Here is a 23,621-nt window from a genome sequence, read left to right as displayed (position 1 = left end):
TTCGATTACGTGCCCACGTGCAACTGCACTTTCTACGGCGTCCTAATCGGGGAATGGACCGATCGAACGAGTCGTTTAATCGTTCCACCGATTTACTTTTGTCCATCGAATAGATTATCGGTATTCGAAGAGGCCACGCGATAACGATACGCTCTTCGAGGCGTCGGGATATATCATCTCCCTTTGATCGAAGCGAAGAATGAATTTTCTAAAACGCATGAAAAATGAGAAAACATCGAATGAATTAAAAGAGAGAAAGAGAGAAAAAATAAGAAAGAAAAATTTAGAAAAATCGATATTAATTTTAAACGACGCCTCGATAGAGCTTTTTCGAAAAGGGGTGAAAAACACGGAAATCGTCCGTGTGACCACGGGATGGGTGTGAAACTTATCGCTAAACACCGGCATACGCACTATGCCGGTGCGTGGGTACCTTATACGCTAATCCACTTAATCGACTACCTGCTTGTATACCTCTTCGATGGAACAGAGAGAAAGATCGGAAAAAAACGGAGAAGAAGAGCCACTAACACGTTCGAGGCCGAGGTGCGCGACACACCGATCACCGGAACTCAAAGAGGTGGCCACGTTACGGAAACAGGATCTTTTATACCCTGGAAATTATTGATTTTCATCGGTCCGCCAGGCCGGTGGCACGTGCGCAGGTCCTTGACGAACGGCGCACGAGCACCACTGCCAAACGCGAAAAATAAAGGGAGGAGGGAAAAGAGAAAAATAAGGGATACTTTTTCGAAAAAGTCGCGACGTCCCCGATGGGATCGTTTTCACGTGCCAACGACGTTAAGACGACCGATTTTATGAAGGACGATAAAGCTAAGGCCGAAGAAATAGCGCAATTTGTCCAGAGTAATCGTGAGAGGGTTGTTATTGCTATTTAGATAATGCAACGATTTCTGGCTGACGGGCCTGGTCTCTTGGTTAGGCTCGTGAAATTTTATGGGAAGATAATATTGGGATAATTATGTGGTTATTTGGATATAAATAGCGCGTAAAAAATGTATGCATCGCGCAAGGGATGGCTGAACGAATGAGAGTTATAAATAAAATGGGGAATGAAAAATAAAATCGTCGACGAGTTATTCTTATCGTATCAAATTTGAATAGGATTTGTTGAAGAGATATTATATTTATTGAACGCGTACGATTTGTCTTATTCGTTGATATTTCTACTCGTAGATGGCAATGCATAAAATTTCCAATGTTACGGTGTTTTAGGTTTGGCAATTTATGAAATAATTTCTCGAATTCTTTTGATAAAATTTAGATTATTATACTTGTATGTAGCTTAATTAAAACTTTCTAAGAAGTTTCGTGTTCGTAAAATTAACTTCACACGAATATATGCTTAATGTTTTATGAATAATAAAGAGAATGAAATTCTCGATAAAAGTATTTATGATTATAAATTCTTTGTAAGAAATTTCTGTTTATAAATTCTATGGAAATTTAATGAAGCAGTTATATACGACATTAGTACCCTCTGACGGAGAACTATAAAAGTTATTTCATTAAGGAATTGGGTCATCAGGCTTACCAATCTTTACTATATTTAATTTTTTATTAAATCTAATTTTCAAAAATTATTTATATAAAATTTATTTAGCTGTAAATAATTGATTTCTATAAAAATAAATGAGATATAAATTATTTTTAAAACGCAATGTTACCAGATTCGTTATTGGAATTGAATTTTTAAATTTAGAAATTCAGATCTAGGATCTTTTATTTATCAGTTTATGACGAAATATATAATTTTGTTTACATATTCTTAGTAGGTGACGTATGTTTTGCGTAGTTCACGATTAATAAATGGTAGCAATAACAATTATGAATATTAGTTTCTATATAAATGAAAGTTACGATGGTTAGACATAATTATATTAAAATGCAGAAATCACAGATTGATAATTTGACATGGTCATTTGAGTAAGTATATCTGCATAACTTTTGCAATTTTACGAAATATTAAAAAAAAAGAGTTGAATAATAATTTTATATGCTTTTCAGTACAAATGAAAATAGCAATTCTCATGATCCATGGACAGAACTTAATCAGAGATATTCTTTTACTGAAAATGACAGAATGTTAAATTTAAATAATTTTGAATATCCTGAACTTGGTGATAGATATATCAAAGGTAAAAAGTCAATTATACCAAGAGAAGTTTGTTTGTCAACATCTAACAATATACAGATTCTGTTACCCATGGAAGAGACAAGCATGGAACCAAAAAGATCAAAATTTTTAAGAAGATACAAGAAATCAAATAAAATTTGTATCAATCTTCAAGAAGCATTACAGGTGCATTATTATTGAATTTATAAAATTGAATAATTATTTACAATAGTACAATGAATTATATCTATAATTTTATTTATAGAACACATTATGTGCTAATAAAATGAACAAACAAGTTCCAAAATTAAGGATTAATCTCTACATGGGTAATCTTGGTTTCAATGTGCCAAGTAGATTGGATAAAAACAAATGTTCTGATCTTAGAAAAGTTAGAATTTGTATTTCTAAAGACAAAAAACCTTCGAAATTAAAGAGAATAATTCTTTTAAATCGTAATATGAAAGCACAGATTAATAATGAGAAAAGAGAAGAATTTGAGCGTAAGAAAGTAGAAGCTATCTGTAGAGATGTTGATACTATTGATTTTAATGCTTTGAAAATTAGTGCAGAGCCAGAGATAGACTATGTTAGAAATATGTGGACAATGGCACTGTATGATAAAAATTACAGAAATATAAACGATATAAATATTTCTGACAACACTCTATGTCACAGACCTGATGTAATCGAAAGGATAAATGATCTTGGAATTCAAGGAATGCAATTGACAAATAGGCTAGTGAAAGAAAATAATAGAACAAATTTTTCTCATTTTATTACCGATATTATTGAAAATGATATTGTTAAACAGACTCTTTCTCTTCAAATTAACGATGATATTAAGTCAGAAGTTCAAACTAGTACAGAAATAGATGATAAAAATTTTCTAAAATTTTCTCGTAATTTTAGAGAGTAAGTATTCTAATTTATTTATAACGATGATAAACACTAAAGTATTTTATATTTTGTATGACACTTAAATGCTATTGTGTGACATTGTAATATATGTTTGTATTTTTGATTCATTAATACTTGCATTATACACGCAATAAATAATATATATTACATTATCAAAACGTTTGTCAAAATTATAACCTTTCTATCCTATCCTAATTTTCATCTAGAAGATGAAATTTATTTTTTCTTTTAGAATTCGTTTGATATTATGTCAACTATGAAAACTGTTTAATAATTTTCTAAATTCAAACATCTTACAGATATTGTACTAACACGTTAACGAAAGGTTTGAACGATGCTCTCGAAGAATTCCTACGAGAAATCACAAGGCTTCAAAGAAGATTTCACGAGAAAAATCCAAATAAATCAAAGTATAAACGGCGTTATTATTCTGGTTTGAAAGAAGTTCGTAAACACGTTGAATTGAAAAAGCTTAAACTCGTGATTATCGCCCCTGATATCGAAAAAGTTGAACTAGAAGGTAAATATATAAAATTTATAACGAAATGGAAAATTTTTTAATAAAAATCACGGATTTTAGACGGATTAGACGATCAAGTCGATAAATTGGTGGATACGTGTAGGAAGCAAAACGTAGTTTTCTGTTTCGGATTGCGAAGAAGGAAGTTAGGATATTATACTCACGGAAATGGATTCGTAGGATGTATTGGCATCGCAAATTATGGTGGAATCGAAGTGAGTGGCTCACAATCTTTCAAATCACAATACACAGAATCGGTAAACACTTAACACACACTTGTTTTTAGCTACTTTTCAAGAACGTTTTGACAGAGCTTGTGGTTGCGAGGAACGCGTTCAAAAAATTAAATGGCGCCATAGAAACGACTATCGATATATCGAAAGTGACCTCGGACGATTTCTTGCTTTCGGAAAATATTAATGCTCTTTTGAAAGTTTTATCTCAAGATAAAACTAATTGAATGTGCATAAAAATATTTAAGGTTTTGTTTACATTCGTTTAGTTATAAATTAGTTAAATAATTAATATCTCTAATTGTTGTTTACATTTATATTTTATTCGTAATTTCATTGAAATACAGTTTAAATTTCAATTATTCGTAACGTCTTAAAATCTTACTTTATATCGAATTTTATTTTATCACCTATCACGTACTATAAGAAAAAGTATAGACAAGGAGAGCAAATAATGGAAAAAGGACAGAGATAGGATAAAAATATTGAAATCAGCGCCATCTTCAGAGTGCCGCAAATGAAACTGAAAAAGTAAGGACAGAACATAGTGGAAAAAGGATAGAGATACAATAGGAATTGATCATCACTGCCATCTCTTAACTAACAAAGGTACCTCGTCAAAAGAAAACTCAAGAGATGGCGCTGCCTCTTAATTCCTCTAAATCTATCTTATCGACTTCAAAGAAGTACTTTTCGTACTCGAGAGATGGCGCTGCTCCTTAATTCTTCCAACTCTATCTTACCATCTTAGAAGAAGTACTTATTCCACTCGAGAGATGGCGTTAGAGGTCAATCCCGAATCTATCTCTGTCCTTTTCCAATCATTCTCTATCCTTACTTTTCGAGTTTCATTTGCGGCACTCTGAAGATGGCGCTGATTTCAATATTTTTACCCTATCTCTGTCCTTCTCGCATTACTTACTCTCCTTGTCTATCACACGCTCCACAAAATTCACGCGCTCGAGAGACGAAGAGCTCCGATATTCGATTAACTTTATTCCTTTCTTCGCTTAATCCATCGATTAAAAATCTTACCAAAGTCTATTCTAATCCAATTTTTATCACGTAACGAGTATACTTTATATATTTCCATACATATTGATATTTATATTTTTCTATACATCGTAACAATCGTATGACGGTTTGTTTGACTTACATATCGAATTATCTTCTGCATCGTATATACTTACAACCTGTTTACACGTTCAATAAAGCTACACACTCGAAAGATAGAGTAGATTTTTACAGATGTAATTTCTACGCGCAGAAATACGAGACTCGTTACTTCTTTTAAACGCGATTATCGATCGATCGTATCACACGTGATTCGCATCAGGCGTCGCAACGGCCAACATCTCTAAAACCGAAGCCAACGCGCACGATACATCTCGGTCAGTCGCAGATATTTCGGTTAATTAGCGCCCCCGTATGCGTCGTGGTAGGCTCGTAGCAGGAGGATTAGTATCGATTCCCCATTAATTTTAATGAAAGATGCTAATCGATCCAGGTGTAAACGCTTTATCGCCCGACGGCAGTGATTCCAGGAATCTTTGGTATTCGGCTTCTTGCATTCGCCCCCGTGTACCGCGCGATATATCCTTATCCCGGCCTTGTTTCCGAGTCGCGGTTCATTACGGCGGAACCGTAGAGAGCCCGAATAATTAATTTCATTCGCGCGGGCGCAAAAACCCTTCGCCGATTAATCTCCCCCTCCCTACGAATATTACCAACGTCGTAATAAATATATTTTAACTCCTCTCTCCCCCTTTCTCCTTACATTTTGAATCCACTGTTATCGATCAACCCTCCCTCAAAAAAAAAAAAGACCAAAAATTCCATTAACGTTATCTCCACTCATTCGTACACCCTTCGAGCAACGATTACGCCGATTAATTAAAATCGTCAAACATTCATCTCGATCATTATTGAATCATCATTGAACACTGCGAAAAAACGCGAAATACCCGGAATTCTTGATCGAATTCCAACATTCCGGGTTTTCGAGAAACAGTCCTACGAAAGGTGGACAGCGAGGAGTGGGGGGAGAGACAAGGAGAAGAAGGCGAAGGAGGCCCGAAGGGAGGGGAGGGGGGCACGCAGCTGGAGTGCGGGCCGCAAAGATGCAGAGGAGGAGGAGGAGGAGGGGGGAGGAAGGGGCCCGCGAGAAGGCGGGAGATGGCTGGAATGGAGCTGGAAACGGGAGGCTGCGGGGGAAGAAGTGGATGGCAGCCGGTGTGTGTTGATGCAAGTGCGGTGACTGTACGTGGTGACTGGCGGCGGAGTCAGTCAGTCAGTCAGTCAGTCGGCTCGGCACCGGCCGCGACGCACGATCGGCGTCCATTTTTCTTGCCTCTCCTCGGTCGACGCATCGCGCATATATATATATAGAGAGAGAGAGAGAGGGAGAGGGAGAGGGAGAGGGAGAGAGAGAAGGCACGATCGCACGCAACTTTGCCTCTGTTTCTGCCGAGACTTCTTGTTCGGCCCAGTTTTTCCTTCGCCTCGATTTTTCCTTCCTGTCGTGAGAGCCTGCTCCTCGAAAGCAGTCAGCAGGGTCTGTGTGTCAGTGTGCCTCGTCGGATTACCGCCGAAATTTCAAAAGCCAGCCAGCCGAATCGATCAGGTGAGTTTAGAAGAATTTGGAAGGATTTAGAAATTTTCGGGATCTTTATTCACCGTTTTCTCCTTTTCCTTTTTATTTTTTTTTCTAATGGATGGAAAAATTGGTTGGAATCAGAATTGGAAAGCGCTCGACTCGTTTCGAGGGAGAATTAGATCGGGAATCGAAAGATTGAATCGACAGAAATGGAAATTAAATTATTGTTGCTGTAAGAATTTTATAATTATTACTCCGGGGAGACTAATTACATAAATATATTCCCCCTCTCTTTGTCTTCTGATATAACATAACGCAAAGCTTGTATCTCGAATGACTGTGACCAGAAATACAATCGTACGACTTTTATAAATAGAATCGAATTACTTGGATCGTAATTAAAATATATACCAATTCATCCAAGTTTTCTTTTCCAACAATTACATTAGCAATCAAATTCCAAGTCCGAGAACAAGTCCGCGTTTCCCCCCGAGAACATTTACGAAACGAAAATAAATCGTTCGTAAATTTTTCGAGAAGAAGAGGAAAAAGAGAAAAAAAATATATCCCCCTCGACTCGAATCACTCGCCGTGATTCACCTCAGTTTAACATTCGCATTAACTGTCATCCGTCATCGTGCATACACACAACGGGTCTCGAGATACCCGAGCGGAGAGTATTTCCAGCGATTGTATCTCATTCTACACGCAGCTTAGAGGCAGATGTCGGGTGGAGGAAGGAAGGAGCGAGCAGCGAATTCCTTGGAAGAGGAACGGTCTCGATGACTCTTCGTCGTTACTGTTGTTCACGCGTGCCCGGAGTACCTACGTGCTGGAGACGGGCTGAATTATTTTCACGTCCCGTTACGCGTCAACGATCGAACGATCGATGATAAAAGTCAAATTCGGTCGATCCCTCTCCCCTTTAATTTTTCTCTTTCCAATTCGCGGGGGGAAAATCGGATCGGTTTCGTTTGCGAGCGACAACGCGCGAAACCGCAATCCGGGTTTTGGGGAAAAAAAAGGAATTCGGGCGCACGAGAGATGGTTTCGAAACCATTTGCCGATTTTACGGCATCTCTGAGAATCGTGGCAGCATCGAGTAACGAGCTTTCTTTTTTTTCGGGCGACACGTGGAATTCGCTGCACGCGACGCTGTTGCGAAATCGAAAGCGAAGAAACGGTATCGTTCCTGGTTTAATCTTTGCGTCAATAGTTGGGTGTTTTCGACGCAGTTCGTTTTATTGTACGACGATTTTCTCTATCTTCTAAGGAAATATAATAATAATAATAACACAACGAGATTCGAGATTGACGATTTGAAAAACTCTTTCAAAGAGAAGTGGTCCTTGATTCTTTCGGTAAATCTCTCGGATCGAAGATTTCTATTTTCTAATTTCTCACAATCGTGCACGTGTATCGACGATCCAACTGGTTTTAAAAGAATTTTTCCAAGGCGAAATTGAAATTTCAACCTACGGAAAAAATGAAAACCTCGTCTAAGTGGATAAAAAAGCTTGCATACCTTTCGATACGTAATATAATACAATTTAATCGAAGTTTCGCAAAAAGAATTTTCCCCGCTTTAATTGCCCCCTTTCCAAGATTCCGTATCAAGATTCCTCCGCAAGGATTCGAATCACCTTCGACCGCGAATTCCACGGTCCAGAGGCAAACGCGCGATTAACTCGAGCTCTACGCATCTCAGCCGTTGAAATTCTCCGCGTGTGTCAATTTCCTTTTCCTGTGCCGCTAACGAGCCCCAAGGAACGTCGCCAACACGAGAGAGAGAGAGAGAGAAGGAGAGATAACGCTCGTTTCGATTTCCAAGTGTCCGTTCCCCGAAGAGGTGGAGGATACCTGCGCTCTCCCGATTATCGCGATCCACTGGCTCGAAGAAGTGGCGGGCCCCAGCTCGCTCCTTTGTGCACTCGTTGTGCAAGATAGAATCGGTTTGCGTGTGTCAGAATCGATGCAATTAACGGGACAAAGGGAGCACCGTTCTCGAGTCAGCTGCGTTATCGCTCCAAACACATCGTTTTTCCCTTCGCCCGCCAAGCTGATATACAGGGTGTCCTATTAGCGGAGAAAATATCGTGTATTCAAATTTCAGGTAAGATGGAATGGAAATCGTTCCCTTAGATTGTCGAGCGAAATATATACTTTTTCTTCTTTCGTGTTGTATATATGTGATTGTAGAAGGTGAAAGTTCGTTTTTGGAATTTATTATACGTCGAAACGTATTTTGTTGCCTTGCTACAATGTGATAAGTTAGTTTCTTGAAATTATCGAAACGTACCTTTCCCAAAGTGTCTTACTAGAAAGTTATTCTGAATGAGGATAGAGAAGATGGAAGTTCGTTTTCTGAATTCTGTATGCAGAAGAATAGAGGAGTAAAATTTGAAATAAAAATGAATTAAAATTTGCAAAGTTCTTCTCAATGTTGTATTAGATTGGACCAGATCGTTTTCAGACACCCTGTGTATATTATATATAGTAATATATATAAGCACATTAACTGGTGATTTTAAAGAAGAGGCGAGGGCGTGCCTCAGAAGCGACGAAACTCGTGATCATTGGTGACTGCTCGGTTCCGGGCTATTTTTAGCGCTGGAACGGCGTCATGACGTCGCATTCGTGTCCAACCCATCGATTCTTACTAATGATTCGAGTTAATCTTTCGTGTGTAATTGCGCAAATATCGTATCGTAACGATCATTGATCATTTCTTCGTAATATTTCTTCCGATTAAACTTTCCGATTGATCGACTCCGATGAAATATCGTTCCAACGTTATATTCATTCCACTTTTCCTTTCCAATATTCCTACAACAATTACATAAGATCGAAATATACATCTTTTTTTTCCATATTCCATTTCTAACGAATATTATAATATATTCGAATATTCTCTTATTCACGATCATCGAATACGTTAATTCCTTCGCAACATCGTTTCAATTAGAAATCAAATCGTCTGATAACAAATCCTTGATCTCCACCAGCTAGCCAACGTATCATATTAATAATTTCCTCGCGATATTTCTCGCGGCTAAAAAAAAAAAAAAAAAACCTTCCCTCCTCTGACGCAAATTCTCGATAACTCTCTTCTTAATTGATTCGTTAATCTTCCAATTAATCAATTCCAAGAAACCGAATGCATCGTTGCACAAACGGATAAGCGCGCCGGTTTTACACGGTTAAAGATGGTATAAGCCGCCGAGCATCGCGCTAAAAGGAAAGTCACTTTTAATTTTCCCGCCACGTTCGCCGCGCGGAAACTCGATTTGGAACGTTTGCCGGTGTTTGTCGTAGAACGAGCGTCGTAACAGGCAACCGTACGTGTGGGTGTGTGGGCAAGTGTGTCTCGACGCGGGTGAACAGGCGCGCGATTCAAAGGAGAGGAGAGAAAGAGAGAGAGAAAAGACTTGACACGTGAAAGTACGCTTGCGAAATCGCGAAGAGAATATATATATATACTATATGTAATCTAATTCTAACGGTAATACTGCGGATACCGTTTCTGTGGCCCGTTGCCAAAACAAACCGAACGCGCGTTAATTGCCGCTAATTATTCGACGAGTTCGTTAACGGCGATCCGTTTTCGCGATACGGGCCTAGAATCTCGCGATAGAAATTAAAAATCCGTCAAATACTTAGCTTCTTGCTCGTTTTCATGCGATCTGGTCGTCGATCAGGAATTTTTTATCGAGGGAGGGTATTTTTTGGATTATTATCGAGTAAGTACGGTTCCTTTTTTTTAATTCGGGTATCGAGGAGAGTGTTTAGCGACGGAGAAATATTTTATTGAGGGGAAATTATGTTTGGATAGATAAAAATTGATAATAGGAATTTGAGCAGATAACGCGTGGGATTGATAACAAAAAACGAGTGGGATGGCGAAGTTTTTTTGTTTGAACGTGACAAACGATAGAAGGAGGAATTTAAATTTATAGTTTTTTTTTCCTTGATCTATGTAGTATTTTGTTTATGGGAGAAATATTTGGAAGATATAAAAATGTAAAAAGATTTTTTTTCGATCAAAATTACTTGTATTACGTATTTTACGCGATGACCTAATGGGACGATTATCTCTTGTTTGCTATCTGAATTTTCAATGCGCGTTTCCGCATAATTTACGCAGAATGAACATTGAAATCTGAAATAAAGTAATAAAATTTTAATTTTTTATCGCGCGAGAGGAAGAAAAAGAGGATGAATAGAATTCTAGCGACGTACAAAGATAAATACAGCGAAAATTAAACAAACTTATTTAATTAATATCAACGTGCCGTACATACATAAATGTTCATATATTCCATCACGTTTATCTTCTTCGCAGATCTACAAGAAAGATCTCTAAGCAAAATCCACGAGCAGAATTTTAAACTCGTCATTTTGAAAATTTGCCATCAAGTTTCCATCTCTTTCGAAATGTAACAAATTTATAGACAACTCTGAAATAAACAATAAAACAAAAGAAACAATCCATAATCGTATCTCTGCGATAGCAGTGATCCAAAAAAAAAAAAAGAAAAACAAACCTGGACTTCCTGACATATCTAGTTACGCGACAGGAAAATCTTCGATTGTCTCGCTTGATCAGTTGCAGCTCGCAGGCGCGTGGAAAAAAAAAATGGCGGCGCTTCACCTAGCGGCCCCATGATAACGTAATTCGCGCGTGACCAATTAATTGCCAGGGCTCAATTGGAACGCAACAGACACGGTTTCAATCTGCGTTTTACACGCGGCTCGATGACTCTCTGTATAAATGCGCGTTGTTTCTTACACGGGCACGAACGCGTGAGAAAGGCCGTGGATGTTATTTCCTTCGCCTCGCTCGCTTTTTGTTCCAGTTTCCGACCCGATGTCCCTGTTTACACCGCCAATTAGGATTCCGCTTTATATAACGAGAGGACTATACCCGTAATCGAGCTGCCGTATCAATCGGCCACGTGTGAAATCTCTCGTTTTCGATGACGATTCTTCACGCCAATAAACGTCATTTTGCGATTTTCGAATTTAACGTTTTATATATATATATATATATATATATATATATATATATATATATATATATGTATATATTTTCCAAGTTGTTAGGGAGGAAAGTAAGAGGCACGTTTAATAGAGAGAGTATTGGATTAAAATAAAATTTAATATCCCGTTAATTGTTTATCTTCCAAGATAAAATAAAATTTAGATTTATTAGATACGAAATATGGGAATTAATGTGGGATTCGACGAAAAATTCAATTTTACATCGTGTATTTATTCTCTTGTACAAATTCTTAATTGATATGGTTGGATTGCTGTTGCAAATTGCGTTTTCTTTCCATAAGTTTCATATATATTTAATTAAAGCGTCCTATTTTTTTAGTGATTAACAACAAAGTTATAAAAACTAGTTTGTCATTTTTTTTTTCCTCATCGAGAATGAAAATTCAGGTCATTCGGATTCATGGTACATGACGTGTTACGTTTATTGGAAAAATCATCGTCTTAATATTTAAACGAAATCGAGAGAGATTTAAATTAGTAGAATTATACAATATATTCGATAAATTATATTTGTAATTTATTTCCTATAGAAAATGCTCGTACATTTTTGACACGTACGCTTTCCACAAGATATCACGTCCACATGATAGGAAATCCGTCAAATTGGAATGGAATTTTATCGTCGGAAATATTACTCATTTGTCGAAACGGTTAAACGCGAAGGAACGATCGGTGAACGAGAGAGAGATTCCTCGAGTGTTCGAGGAAGCGATTAGCTGGCTGACACAGTTTAGAAAGACATTACCCAAGGAATTTTACGACCCGTGGACGATGGACTGGAAATAATTCCGCGTATTTTTTTCTCTCTCTCTCTCTCTCTTTCTCTTCCTCTCTTCCTCTCTCTCTCGACGATCTTCGAGCCGAGGAACGTGGACGACGTCCACACGAAAGCAGGATGTGAAATCTCTTGTTACGTACGTGGCCGCACCACGTAAAGAATCTTGAATTTCTGTGCACGAAATCCGATGCCTCGACCAACCAGGTCTCCTTTGTACCGCGGCGTATATGTACGGCCGATGCAGGTGATTAATAAGATTCACCTTGAGAGGCAATACGTCTGGAAAATTGACGTGAGAAGCCTCGTGATCTGGATATTTCGCGTATACACGGAGACACTTTCGATCCTTGAGATCCTCGAAACGAAGACAAAAAAGTTATATAAATCGTTTATAACTTAATTTCTTTGTTTCTCGTTCCACTCCAAAAGAATATTATTATGTAACATCTTGCATAGATGATTTTCTCTCTCTCTTTCTGAAACGAATAATGTAAATAATACTCGGAAAAAAGAAAAGGAAAAGGAAAAGGAAAAGGAATTACGCGTTTATACGCGCGAACTGTGAACTCGGCGTAATGCGATAGAGAGAATTGTAACACGTTGTGGAGTGAGCATAACGTTATCGAATAATTAGTGAACAATGTTTGAACTGCGCGTAATCGATAGCGGAGCGAGCATGGACCCCCTGGTAACCGGCATTTCGCTATAAACTTGATATAATACGAGCATTATTGGTAGTAAACTAACAACGTTTGCACAGTCGTAAATGGGGCCACGGCGGACAGGAGAGGACAAAGTCGATGACACTGCCCCCTTGCGTAATTATCAAGTAATATTATTAACGAAATTTTACGAGTTTAGGCTGACGTTGAAAAATTCTTTCGCTCTATAAACTTCTATCAACTTGGTAGTAATCAAATGAACCAACTTAATAGGGACAAAAGTTACTGGAAAGAAATTTTACAAATTTTATAATCCCATCATTCTATTTCGCCCGATGAAAATTGTGAAAGAGGAGACTTATATAATCTATCTTGCTTCTAACTTGTTAATAAATTTTGCATCTTGGAGCTAGAATAATCCGATAATAAACTTTATTTTTTTTTTCTTCTTCACTCACGTCACCAGAGCAGAGAAACTTGTATGAAATTATTCGTGCTAATAAATGTACTAACCAACTCTTTGCTACTTAATTTTCGTATATATATATTTTTTTTTTGAGTAAAAATTTTGAGTAAAAAGCTTAAAAAATCGGCAATCTTTATCACAAAAGTATAAGTGTATCAAAGCAGCCGGGGTCATTCCCTTTTTCTCTTTTCATTTTCAAATGACCGTGGAAACGGAGGAAGGGACAGGCAAGGTTTTGTTCCTGGCATTGTAAAGTTTCTTTGTAAAGTGAAGTAATAAAAATGAAAGGACACGATCCGCAAACTCGAACGATAACGCGGAGTCACGATCCAAGCCGGGAAGGCATGCCCCTTAAAAGGAAACGAACGTAACGTACGTACGAGTTAAAGTGTATTATTTACGTAGTTATTCACCGTTCGGAGAGCAACGATCCGGCAAACGTTTTATGCATAGTTAATGCACAGCCAGGGACGGTGACTTTCTCCCTCCTCCTCGCATTCAATTATCAAAGGTTATAAGTCTCCTCCGATATCCGTGCGGCAAGTGGCGGCAAAACTTGGCCGATTAAATTCAACCGTTGGGGATGAGTGCCATTACTTTTTTCGTTGTTTAAAAGTCGATTGTTCAAAACAAAAAGAATAGGAAAATAGTTAATTAACAAGTTGAATTCGATCATTTTCCTTCCTCCAAATTGCATTAATGGAGGATAAAATTAATTATACAATTTTCAAGTGTTGTTCAAACGGGGAACGAGATGTAATATGTGTAACAGGTATGTTTATAGGAAAATAAACGTAGGGAATTTTGTAGCCGTAAGCGCGTATTAAGAATTTATGTATTACATTTTCGATAAATTTGCATGGTCTGATTCCCGACAGAATTTCAGCGTTCCATTCCACGCGTACACCGTCATTTGTATTAAAATGATTCAAGATAATATCCTCCTTCACTCGAGAGAGCGTATGAAAATTGTAGGATAAAGCTATATTGGGAATATTCTTTTGTCCTCGAGGATCTTGTACAACATTTATTACATTGCATACACGGGTTTAAAATATGCAAGTTGACTTATCGTTATACATCGACGATAATATTACGTTTCCCTAGCAATCTAGTGATTTCTTTTTAGAAGAGAAAAACTTACCAGATGGTAAGTAATTTAATTTATCGACGCGAGTATAAAATGGAAATATGTTACGTAAACGTATGTATAATATATTGTATTATATACGAATTTTCCTCGAAAATTCCAAACAAAATTACATCATTCCGTATTTTTCATTCATCACATTTAAAATTACCTAATCGATTACGAAAGGAAAAATATATCTCGATTATTGGAAGATTTGCACTGATTAATATCGAAAATACGTATTCGATGCTCGTTTAATCCTCGTAAAGTAAATCTGCTCGTTCAAAGGGAGGAAAAATCGTATATCCTCGGCAAAGATTTTTTTCCCGATCGATATGGATATTACACAAGCCTGGCAAACACACGGCAAACATTTTCAAATATTAAATTTTGTTAAACCAAAAGTGTCCCACTCCATTCCCAGAGATCGAATGGATAAATCAAATTGATGTAACGTATCAAATCTGCCGATTCGTGGAAAATCGATTTTTAAAAATTATCGTAAAACAAAGTAGAGAAAAACGTTGCTCAGTTTCCAAAAAGAGATATAAAGCAATTTCAACGATCCTTTCATAGATGAATATGTACATGAAGACATCAAAGGCGCGTTCATTTTTTCAAGTGGAATTACACGTTGTATGCTCTAATAATAAGAGCACTTCAAGTACACGAGTACAGTACAACTTTTATTGATAAAAAAAAATTCGAGATCGTTCGTCATCAACTCAAGATGCGAAAAAAAACCAGGCAAAAAGTAAAGATAACCTTAATATCCGTACTTTCTTTACAAAAAAAAAAAGATCAACATCAAATTATATCCTCGTCAAAATCAACTCCGATCCGATGCAATTTTTCTTCCATCGCAGGCCAAGTTTTTATTCGAATTAATCTCGTTTTCGAAATCGGTCTCGGAATAATAATAACACGAATGCAGCAAGGACGAACGAGAAATATTTTCGACGAGGATGGCATCATTTATTATCACAATGCCAAAAAAAAGAAAACACGCGAAAATTCATTTGCTGGAAATTCGTTTGTCCAAAAAAAACGGACGGTTTCCACGCGTCATTTTCCGCGATCCATCGCTCATTGTAATTACAGCCGCGGCTCTAATTAAATTAAGACGCGCGTTTCCGCGCGCGATTACGTTGTGCAGCCTCGACAATACCAACCTGCCAGCCTGATCGGCCGTCAGAAAGAGCTGGTACTTTCCATCGAGACTTCCGGCTTGCGCTCGAGGTACTCGAGGGCGTTTCCTGTTCGGTGAACGGCAGCTGAATTTTCCGCCGTTGGTTTACCGATTAATCGAAACCGCTTCGACGACGGGGGGGAATTTCCATGGAAATTTTCGAGAGGGAACGAACGTGCAAAACTCTCGTTCCTTGTGCGTGAAAACCGGTGGTAAAGAATCGATAATTCGGGACTATTAATTTATACATCCCTTCTTCTTAAAAATCATTTATCGAGTATGGATCAAGCGAGTGTAGAATCGAGCACAAATTAACACTTGTTTGATCGTTGCACGTTCGTATCTGTCGCTGGGACAAAGCATATTTTTTAGGCAAGTAATTTCGATATTTCAGCGGCAACCAATTACACAACTTGATATTACATGGCTTGGTTTGTGTTTTAATGTGTACAAAGTAAAACGTCCGAATTAATTCGCGGAGAAATTCGTCCAATTTAACGTCCAACGTAACCGGTTCAATACATACTCGTTCAGAAAATTATTATTACAAATTCGAACAATCGATCGACTTTCCAAGTCGATTTCGAAGTCTTCACTTTTTTTGCGCGCGCGCATACTCTTTTTAAACGAGTATATAAGTGTACAAAATTGTTTGGAAATGTTGTTAGAAAAATAAGTGTCACGCCCATCAACGAATCAGTTGTATTGGGAGGGGAAAAAAGAAAAAAAAAAGAGAAAGAATGTTCCCCGAGTATTACGCAGTTGTGCGTATTCGAGCGATTTCCTACGTGAAAGTCGGATGGAAAGTAACAAATTGAATGGCGACGAAGTTCGGTGAATTTCGTTCCTTAATGTAGCAATATAGCAATCAAACCTCGACGATGAAAGCCTCAACAATGACGGCGTTTACGCGCATCAAGATAATACGCGCGCGCGCGTGTTCAAGCCTTAAGCTGGATATCTCGCCGATTCATCTGGCTACCGACAGGAAGAGGAATTTCTAAATCGAGATTTCCACGATGCTTTTCCGCGATTCGTGTCTTTGTTGCCTGAGAGATTATAATTCATAATAATCGGCGGAAACGACTTGTATGTTCGTGATCGAGATAAGAGTTTCGATATCTTTGTTAATTAGAAATTGCCTGATTATCATTGCAAATGGAATCGTTGATTGACAGGCGAACTGCTGATATTTTTATTTTCTGAATTTTGTCGAATCTTGCGTTCAATCGGAAGAAGATTTCACCAATCAAGAAAGGTGAAAATTTTGAAAATAATTTTTTAACCACAGTTTCTTTATTTCTTTTTTTTTTTTATCAAAGATTCATTTTTAATTAAATATTAAATATTAAAGAACAATCTGGTAAAAGTTCCTAACTTTTTATTAGAGAAGAAAAGATCGTTAAAATTTTTATATTTATATTTGATAAATGAAATTTCACTTTCGATTAATTGGCTACTATTTTATATATACGTATATTTTTGATATTTTCATTTTAACGTATCTGAAAAGAAAAAAAGAAAAGAGTGAAATTTCGAGAAGAAAGCAAAAAGATCGAAAGATTTAAAAATTTCAAATTTTCATAAAAATTCACAACACTGGAATACACTGGACTAGTTACGTACACACGTGAAAAGAAAAAGTGAAAACGAGCGTTCACGCGTTAATACTCCACGCGCGATATATCTTGAACAGAACTATCGTTTTCCCCTCGAGAACAACCATCTTATTATTTTAACGTTAACAATTCTCTCAGTTTGTTTAATTTCGAGAGAGATCCCCCTCTGGATCGGATAAAAAGAGAACGTCGCATCAGAGAAAGTCGCAAGCCTTCGACCAAAGTTGGATCACGTTACGGGTGCATCACCTACTCGCGCAAAACCGCGAGATTGCTCGTTTCAGATGCTCGTTTTTGCCCACGTCGCCTACTTAACAAGTATAACGTCGAAAACGATAATTCCACAATTCATGTTCTAAAACGAACGAATCGAATCGTCGTCGTGTTCTTTAAAAAGAAGAAAAGGAAAGAAAAGGAAAGAAATTCCTCCATCTTGTTGAATATTCCAGCTTGTCACCGTGGCTATTACAGATTTACCGGGAATCGCGATATTTCACCCCGGCGGAGGAAATATACCCGCCTTACCAGTACTCGTGACGGGATGCAAATGCTTCTTCCCTTCTTCGTGCGACTCGAAACGGCGGAATCCGGCGGCGCGGTGGATCGAAATTTAAATAATCTCGATACCCAGCATGGTGGATGTATGTATACCGTGACGGAATCAAGGCCGTTTGCCTTGCTACTTTCTCGACGATAAATACGTGACGCCGCGGGGAGGGGAGAGATTTACGATGGCAGATAAGAACAATCGGTCGAAGAAGCTCGCTCGAAAGCGGAAGATCCCGTGTCACTCGAGCAGAGAAACGCGATTTAACTCGGTATGCGCTCGTAAACAAAACGATCGAAGCGTTTCTCTCCTTCGGGAGAGGAACGAGCAACCCTTCTCCTCCAACTATCCCCACTCGAATATCATTTAATCTGCAGGATCTACCAATTAAGAAGTGAAAATCGCTCGAGGTATCCCGAGGCATGCCTCGGGATCGTTAACCGGAAATGAATAATCGTTTCGAAGAGATGCTCGGGGAGAGACGATCGAGCCTCTCCAGTTTCTGTCCAGTTGTATCGATCGAGTTCAATCCTGGAATGGAAAAGATTTATTTAAACGACGGAATATTTATTTATTGGAAGATAATCGAATTTTCTTTAAGAATAATATTATTATTATTCAAACAGAATTTTTAAAGATACTTTTGAAGCATCTTTTTCACTCGTAAAAGGATCATCCGTTGATGTTCCAGTCTACTTCGTCATCTTGCGAAGAAGAAGTAGAATTTTCAACAAAGTTTTCGGTTATAGAGAAACCCGAGACCGTTTGGCTACCTTTTTATCATTCCGTGGCAACACTTTTTCTTCTTCCTCCCCATATCTCTCTCTCTTTTCTTTTTTTATCGTCCTCGATTATTCGCCCCCTTCCCCAACAGAGATCCATGTTGAAATTCATCGTCGAAATTCGGCGGCGACAAAACCGCGGATGACGTTTTTCTCCTCTTTTTTTCATTTCTACAAACGGAGAAACCTCGTGCGAAATATAATAACTCGTTCGCTCTTAATTACTTTTTACTCGCCGCGCGAAGGAGGAGAAAATGTTCGAGGTTCGGAAGAAAATACTCCCCCTTCCTCCCTTGGTAACCCCTTTTAACTCGAGAATCGCGAAAAAGTTTCCACCCCCTTATTTTACTTGTCGCGCGTCCCGGTCTCGGTCCCGCGACCACGATGGAAATAAAATTTCGCGCTAACGACGCGAAACTCGATCGAAAAAATTGACGGGGAGATGAATTTCGGGAGGGAGAGAGTCGTAAAAGTCGTCTTCCTTCCTCTCTCTTTTTATCCCGTCAACGTGTTATCGAGTTATTATTATTATTATTCTCGTGAAACTTACGCACACTTCTTCTCGCCTCGGAAGAACCCTCGAAACCGAAACCTCCTTCGTGCGTTGTAACAAAAGTTAGAACGAGAGAGGCCCTCTTGAAATTTCTTTTTTCCACTCTTCTCTCCCGCCCCATTACTTTCTCAACCTTCTTCTTGCTGGAAAAAAACTTCCCCTCCTGTTTCTGTAGCTATTCCTAGAAACTAAATACACTACTTCGACTCCGAACGATCGTGAAATTCAAAAGGGTTGCGGGCGCGTGGAAAAGTAGGTCGATAAAACGGTGAAACAGGGAAGGGGGAGGGGAGAGGGAGTTATTGTTAAAAGAAGGGAGGAAATCAAGAGACCTAGAAACGATTTCAATATAATCGCGGGTATTTAGGGTAAACGGGCCAGTTACCCTCGGCGGACAACTGATCGATCGATTTTACTTTGAAATTAAAAAAAGGAAATCGAAGGGAAAGGGGAAAAATTTTTGAAAATTTATTCTCAAATTATTTGGTTTTAAAAATTTGTCGATTTTTCTTTTTTTGAAAAGTATCAAGAGATGATTTGATTAGGGATCGATGAAAATTGAATTTCGTTGCACCGGCGTATAAAAAGTCGGGAATGGTAAAATTGTTATTAACTTTCCACGTTACGAAACATGATAGAAAATAAGATAAACGAAATAGATAAAAATAAAAAATAGAGAGGATTAAAAATATATGTTTCTCAACTTGTTAAAATACGATTAACGATTCTCTAACTTTCTATAATGCTATACTTTCATAATAAATCTATCAAATCCAATTTCCCTTCAAGTTGAAAAATTGTGTAATTCTTCATCAATTATCGAATAATATTATAAAAAAAAATTGTTGATTCCAAAACACTAAACAATTATATCTTTCGACAAAATCACTAATTTAAATAAAAATAAAAATAAACAGCAACACCTCGATAACAAACTAAATTTCCCTAATCATTTAACTCATGAAAAATAAAAAGAAAAGTAGCCTTACTTTCAAATTACAGATTTCCAAACTCTCGAATCGCAGTCGCGAATAATTCGGTTACAATTCCGAAGATAAGAAAATTAAAATCGATAAAAAGAGCACTGGACGTTGGATCCTTGCCGCTGATCGCAAATCAGGTGTATCGGCGCGATCGAAACGCGGAAAACGCCGCTTATCGGTCGTTCACGGGGGCCTCGAAACCCCGGGCCTGCGAGACGACGCCTCGTCCCGCGGCCGGCGATCTTTCTTTTTAGAGCCGCTCGTAAAGTTTTACGACGCCTCCCTCCCTCCCTCCCCCGGCGGTCGCCGGCGCCGCCTTTGGTACCGTGTGCATCAGAGCCACTCTTGAAATAGCCGATCGTGGAAAACGAACGCGCCAGACGGGACGTTCTTGCGCCGTTCGCCGGCTTCCTTTCCTCCCTCCCGCGTCCTTCCGACCGGATGTCGTGTCGTACACTGCCCATTCATTCGTATTGTACGAATGAACCGTTCCTTCCCCCTTATGCGCGAGGCTGCGACTCGTCACGCGTCACGCATACAGATGCAAACCGCCTCGCGTGATACGTCCATACGTGCGCGACGAACTGACCTTCCCGTTGCGAACAGTGCGTGCATTCTTTTCTTCTTCGGGCCGCCGCCCTGCCTCCTCCCCTTAGAGACGAAGGATGGAGCGATCGTACTCGACGAGATTCGAAATACTCGATAACTCGCTCGTCGAGTACTTCGCTTGTGCATCAGTGGGATCGATATATTCTAAGCGGGATGGATCATTTGGACGAAGGTCGATTTGATTTGATCGAGGCGAAAGTAAAACTTCGTTCGTGGATATTTGATATTTAAAAGATTCTCTAAAAAAGAATTCGAGCTAATTAATAAACCCTTAATGGATCTATATCCTCAATACCTAAAAAATACTTTGGATTTCCATTCCAAACAGAAATTGCAATATCGAAAAGCAATTCCTCTGAAAACGTCGAATGCCTTGGACAAAGTAAATAGTAATAGTTTCGGAGAAAATGGCAATATAGTAGACGTCCTTCGCGTGCGGTGAAACCGTTTCATTTTTCCTTCTCTCCATTCCGATCCTGTCGCGTTTACGTAGTGACGGTATTCGCAATTAGGCGAAACGGAGCATAAACAATCGATCGAGTATCCCGTGCAAGCCGCACGTTTATTAACGCCTCGGATATTATAGTTGGAATAATAATAATAATAATAATAATATATCTGGAATAATCATCGGCCTTACTCGATTTACTTTTGCCTAAATGGACCTGCTCCACCGTGAAGGAGGGAAGCATGCCACAAGCTTTCACGGTTTCACGGCTTAATCGAGGTGGCCGAGCGAGTGCGCTAACTGGCTCCACCTCGAAACAACATTATTGAAATCGCGGCGGCCTCCTTCTAGCCCGCCGCCATATTGGCTCATCGCGGTATTAATGTCGAAATCTTGGATCGTCTTCGCGATCCGTTCCTTAACCAACGAAGCGTGGAGCATCCGATCTTTCGTAATCCATAGCGTCTGTTATTGTCCCTCGGCGTATGATTTACAGCGAGGCAACAACGAGATAGCGTGCAGCAACGTCTAATTCCGTGCCTCGTCGCAGTTTCGCGCAGCTAATTTGTAGGGATGGATTAAAAGCACGGTTCCCCCCTACCTATTAGACGTTTGAAACTTGATTTAAACCTGTGCAAACGTGGATCCCGTGAATGTGAGTGGAAACATTTGGGGGATACACCATATGGCGCAGTTGGAAAATTATCTTGGATTGATCTTTTCTTCTCGAGGTTTCTTCTTCTTCTTCTTCTTCTTCTCTTTTTTTCTTTTTTCTTTTGATTGCGCAGAGATATATACATGTATACGCATAGACAAAGTTCAAAGCGAAGGCAATTCGCTTTTTGCTCAAAGACAAAGTTGGAAACGTCTATTGGCTTTAGATAGTGACTGTGAATTATGTCAATATTTGAAAGGTTTTAGGTCTAGACAAGAGTCGTAATAATAGTCGTAGTAAGAGATATCTTGAAATATTGGAAGTTAGATTAAGTTAGATTTATCTAAATAACAGGTTCAGTTTGCTGGACACATATTAGAAAAACTTTGGAATAATGGAAAAGATACTAGAAAAAAAAAGAGATAAATATATTTGATAAAAAACTTTACACGAAATAACATTTCTGAAAGAACAAGTTACAAAAAAAAAATCAAGATTATGAATATAAGTCGAACAAACATTTTAGCTTATAATTGGTGTAGAAAGCTATTCTAAAAAAAAAAAGAAAAAAAGAAAAAAAAAGACCGTGATGGCACTTCCCGAGTTTGTATTATTAGAGACTGCTCGAAAGTGGGTATCGAGTATCATTCGTCACGGATTTTATGTAAGAACCGAGATAAATCAGCATTTCCCTGCACCGTCTGTTTCGTCGATACGACGACTAGTTTATTGCACGATGGGATTCGATAGGAAGAATCGCGTTACTCATCCTATGATCCAATATGCCGATGATTTAGAACGAGTTCAACTTTTATTTCCTTCGGAATTTAATAGTTGAGGGAGCATCGAGGGCGTAACATGTCGGTGCGCCGAGAAAATTATTTTCACCCAGTGTAATTGAAGGCTGGCTCGCTCTATTGTTAAATATTGCAACAAGGATTAATCCGGACTGTGGTATGTGGAGAAACGTTTTGCAAGAACGTGTGTGTATATATATATATATACACATATACCTCGATATATAAAATCGGAACGGATCGTTTCCGATTGTCCCGTTAATGAAACACTGATTAATAATTAATCAAAATATTACATCTATTATACAAATTCCGTAATCCTCTCGTGTTTGTTTCAAAATATTACGGAATTCGTGCCAATTCGCGGCGAAATGAATATTGTATATCTGACGATTACGAGATGAATCGAGAAAGATATATTGAAGTATTGAAATTCTTGATTCTAATCCTTCAAGTATAAAAGAAGTTGAATTATCATTCAAAAATATGTACATCTCGTTTTCTCTCAATTCTCAAATATAATTAACATTAACTAGCTTCTGTAATTCTTTCTTCCAAATATTAATCAAATTTCAAATTTCTCCAATCTCAGCCTCTTCTCATTTCTTCATAATCACGAATACAATTTTTTTAAAGGAAAAGAAGAAAAGGATCCCAATTTCAAATTCTCCACCTTCTCGAGATATTCAATTTTTCTACAATCAAGAACAATAATTGAATTCCTTCCAAATAGGAAAGTTTCAAATTCTCGTCCCACTTTATCTTCACCTCTTTTCCGCATAATTCATGGACACACGATCGCAGGACTTCGCAGAGAGAAGAAGCGACTCTGAACCAATCGTTTCAACGTTCTTCCTAAAACGAACCTTAACCTTTGACACCGACCCGAGCGACAACGTGAGTGGAATCCATAAATAACCGATCTCTCTCGAG

General features: G+C 38.3%; 3 protein-coding genes across 5 annotated transcripts in view; 2 read left to right on the top strand and 1 right to left on the bottom strand.

Annotated features, from left to right (window-relative positions):
* The window catches only part of LOC410624 (serine proteinase stubble), a 73,676-nt gene extending 73,074 nt beyond the window's left edge, over window positions 1-602 (bottom strand). The window contains exon 1 of the mRNA XM_026445339.1: window positions 463-602. The gene's annotated coding sequence lies outside the window, so the exon portion shown is untranslated. The remainder of the gene's footprint in view (window positions 1-462) is intronic.
* Window positions 603-1,766: 1,164 nt separating this feature from the next.
* On the top strand, window positions 1,767-4,173 carry LOC726417. Its single transcript, XM_001122154.5, has 6 exons — window positions 1,767-1,947; window positions 2,029-2,323; window positions 2,403-3,052; window positions 3,358-3,578; window positions 3,639-3,793; window positions 3,865-4,173. Exons 1-6 carry the CDS (start codon window positions 1,871-1,873, stop codon window positions 4,036-4,038), a joined length of 1,572 nt encoding a protein of 523 aa, XP_001122154.3. The 5' UTR covers window positions 1,767-1,870; the 3' UTR covers window positions 4,039-4,173.
* A 1,905-nt stretch (window positions 4,174-6,078) lies between these two features.
* The window catches only part of LOC552257 (bromodomain-containing protein DDB_G0270170), a 64,176-nt gene continuing 46,633 nt past the window's right edge, over window positions 6,079-23,621 (top strand). For all 3 annotated transcript variants that reach the window (XM_624633.6, XM_006561004.3, XM_006561003.3), the window contains exon 1: window positions 6,079-6,434. The gene's annotated coding sequence lies outside the window, so the exon portion shown is untranslated. The remainder of the gene's footprint in view (window positions 6,435-23,621) is intronic.

Source organism: Apis mellifera, linkage group LG15 (genome assembly GCF_003254395.2).
Source record: "Apis mellifera strain DH4 linkage group LG15, Amel_HAv3.1, whole genome shotgun sequence".
NCBI lineage: Eukaryota > Metazoa > Arthropoda > Insecta > Hymenoptera > Apidae > Apis > Apis mellifera.
The sequence above is the reverse complement of the archived record's forward strand: the minus strand, read 5'-3'. Positions and strand labels throughout refer to the sequence as shown.

What these genes read in the sequence shown, in the direction of transcription:
- LOC726417 (XM_001122154.5), top strand. Translation starts at nt 1,871, where the DNA reads ATGAAAGTTACGATGGTTAGACATAATTATATTAAAATGCAGAAATCA. An exon ending in ATCTTCAAGAAGCATTACAG is followed by an intron (nt 2,324 to 2,402) that starts GTGCATTATTAT and finishes TTTTATTTATAG; the next exon opens with AACACATTATGTGCTAATAA. An exon ending in TTTTCTCGTAATTTTAGAGA is followed by an intron (nt 3,053 to 3,357) that starts GTAAGTATTCTA and finishes AACATCTTACAG; the next exon opens with ATATTGTACTAACACGTTAA.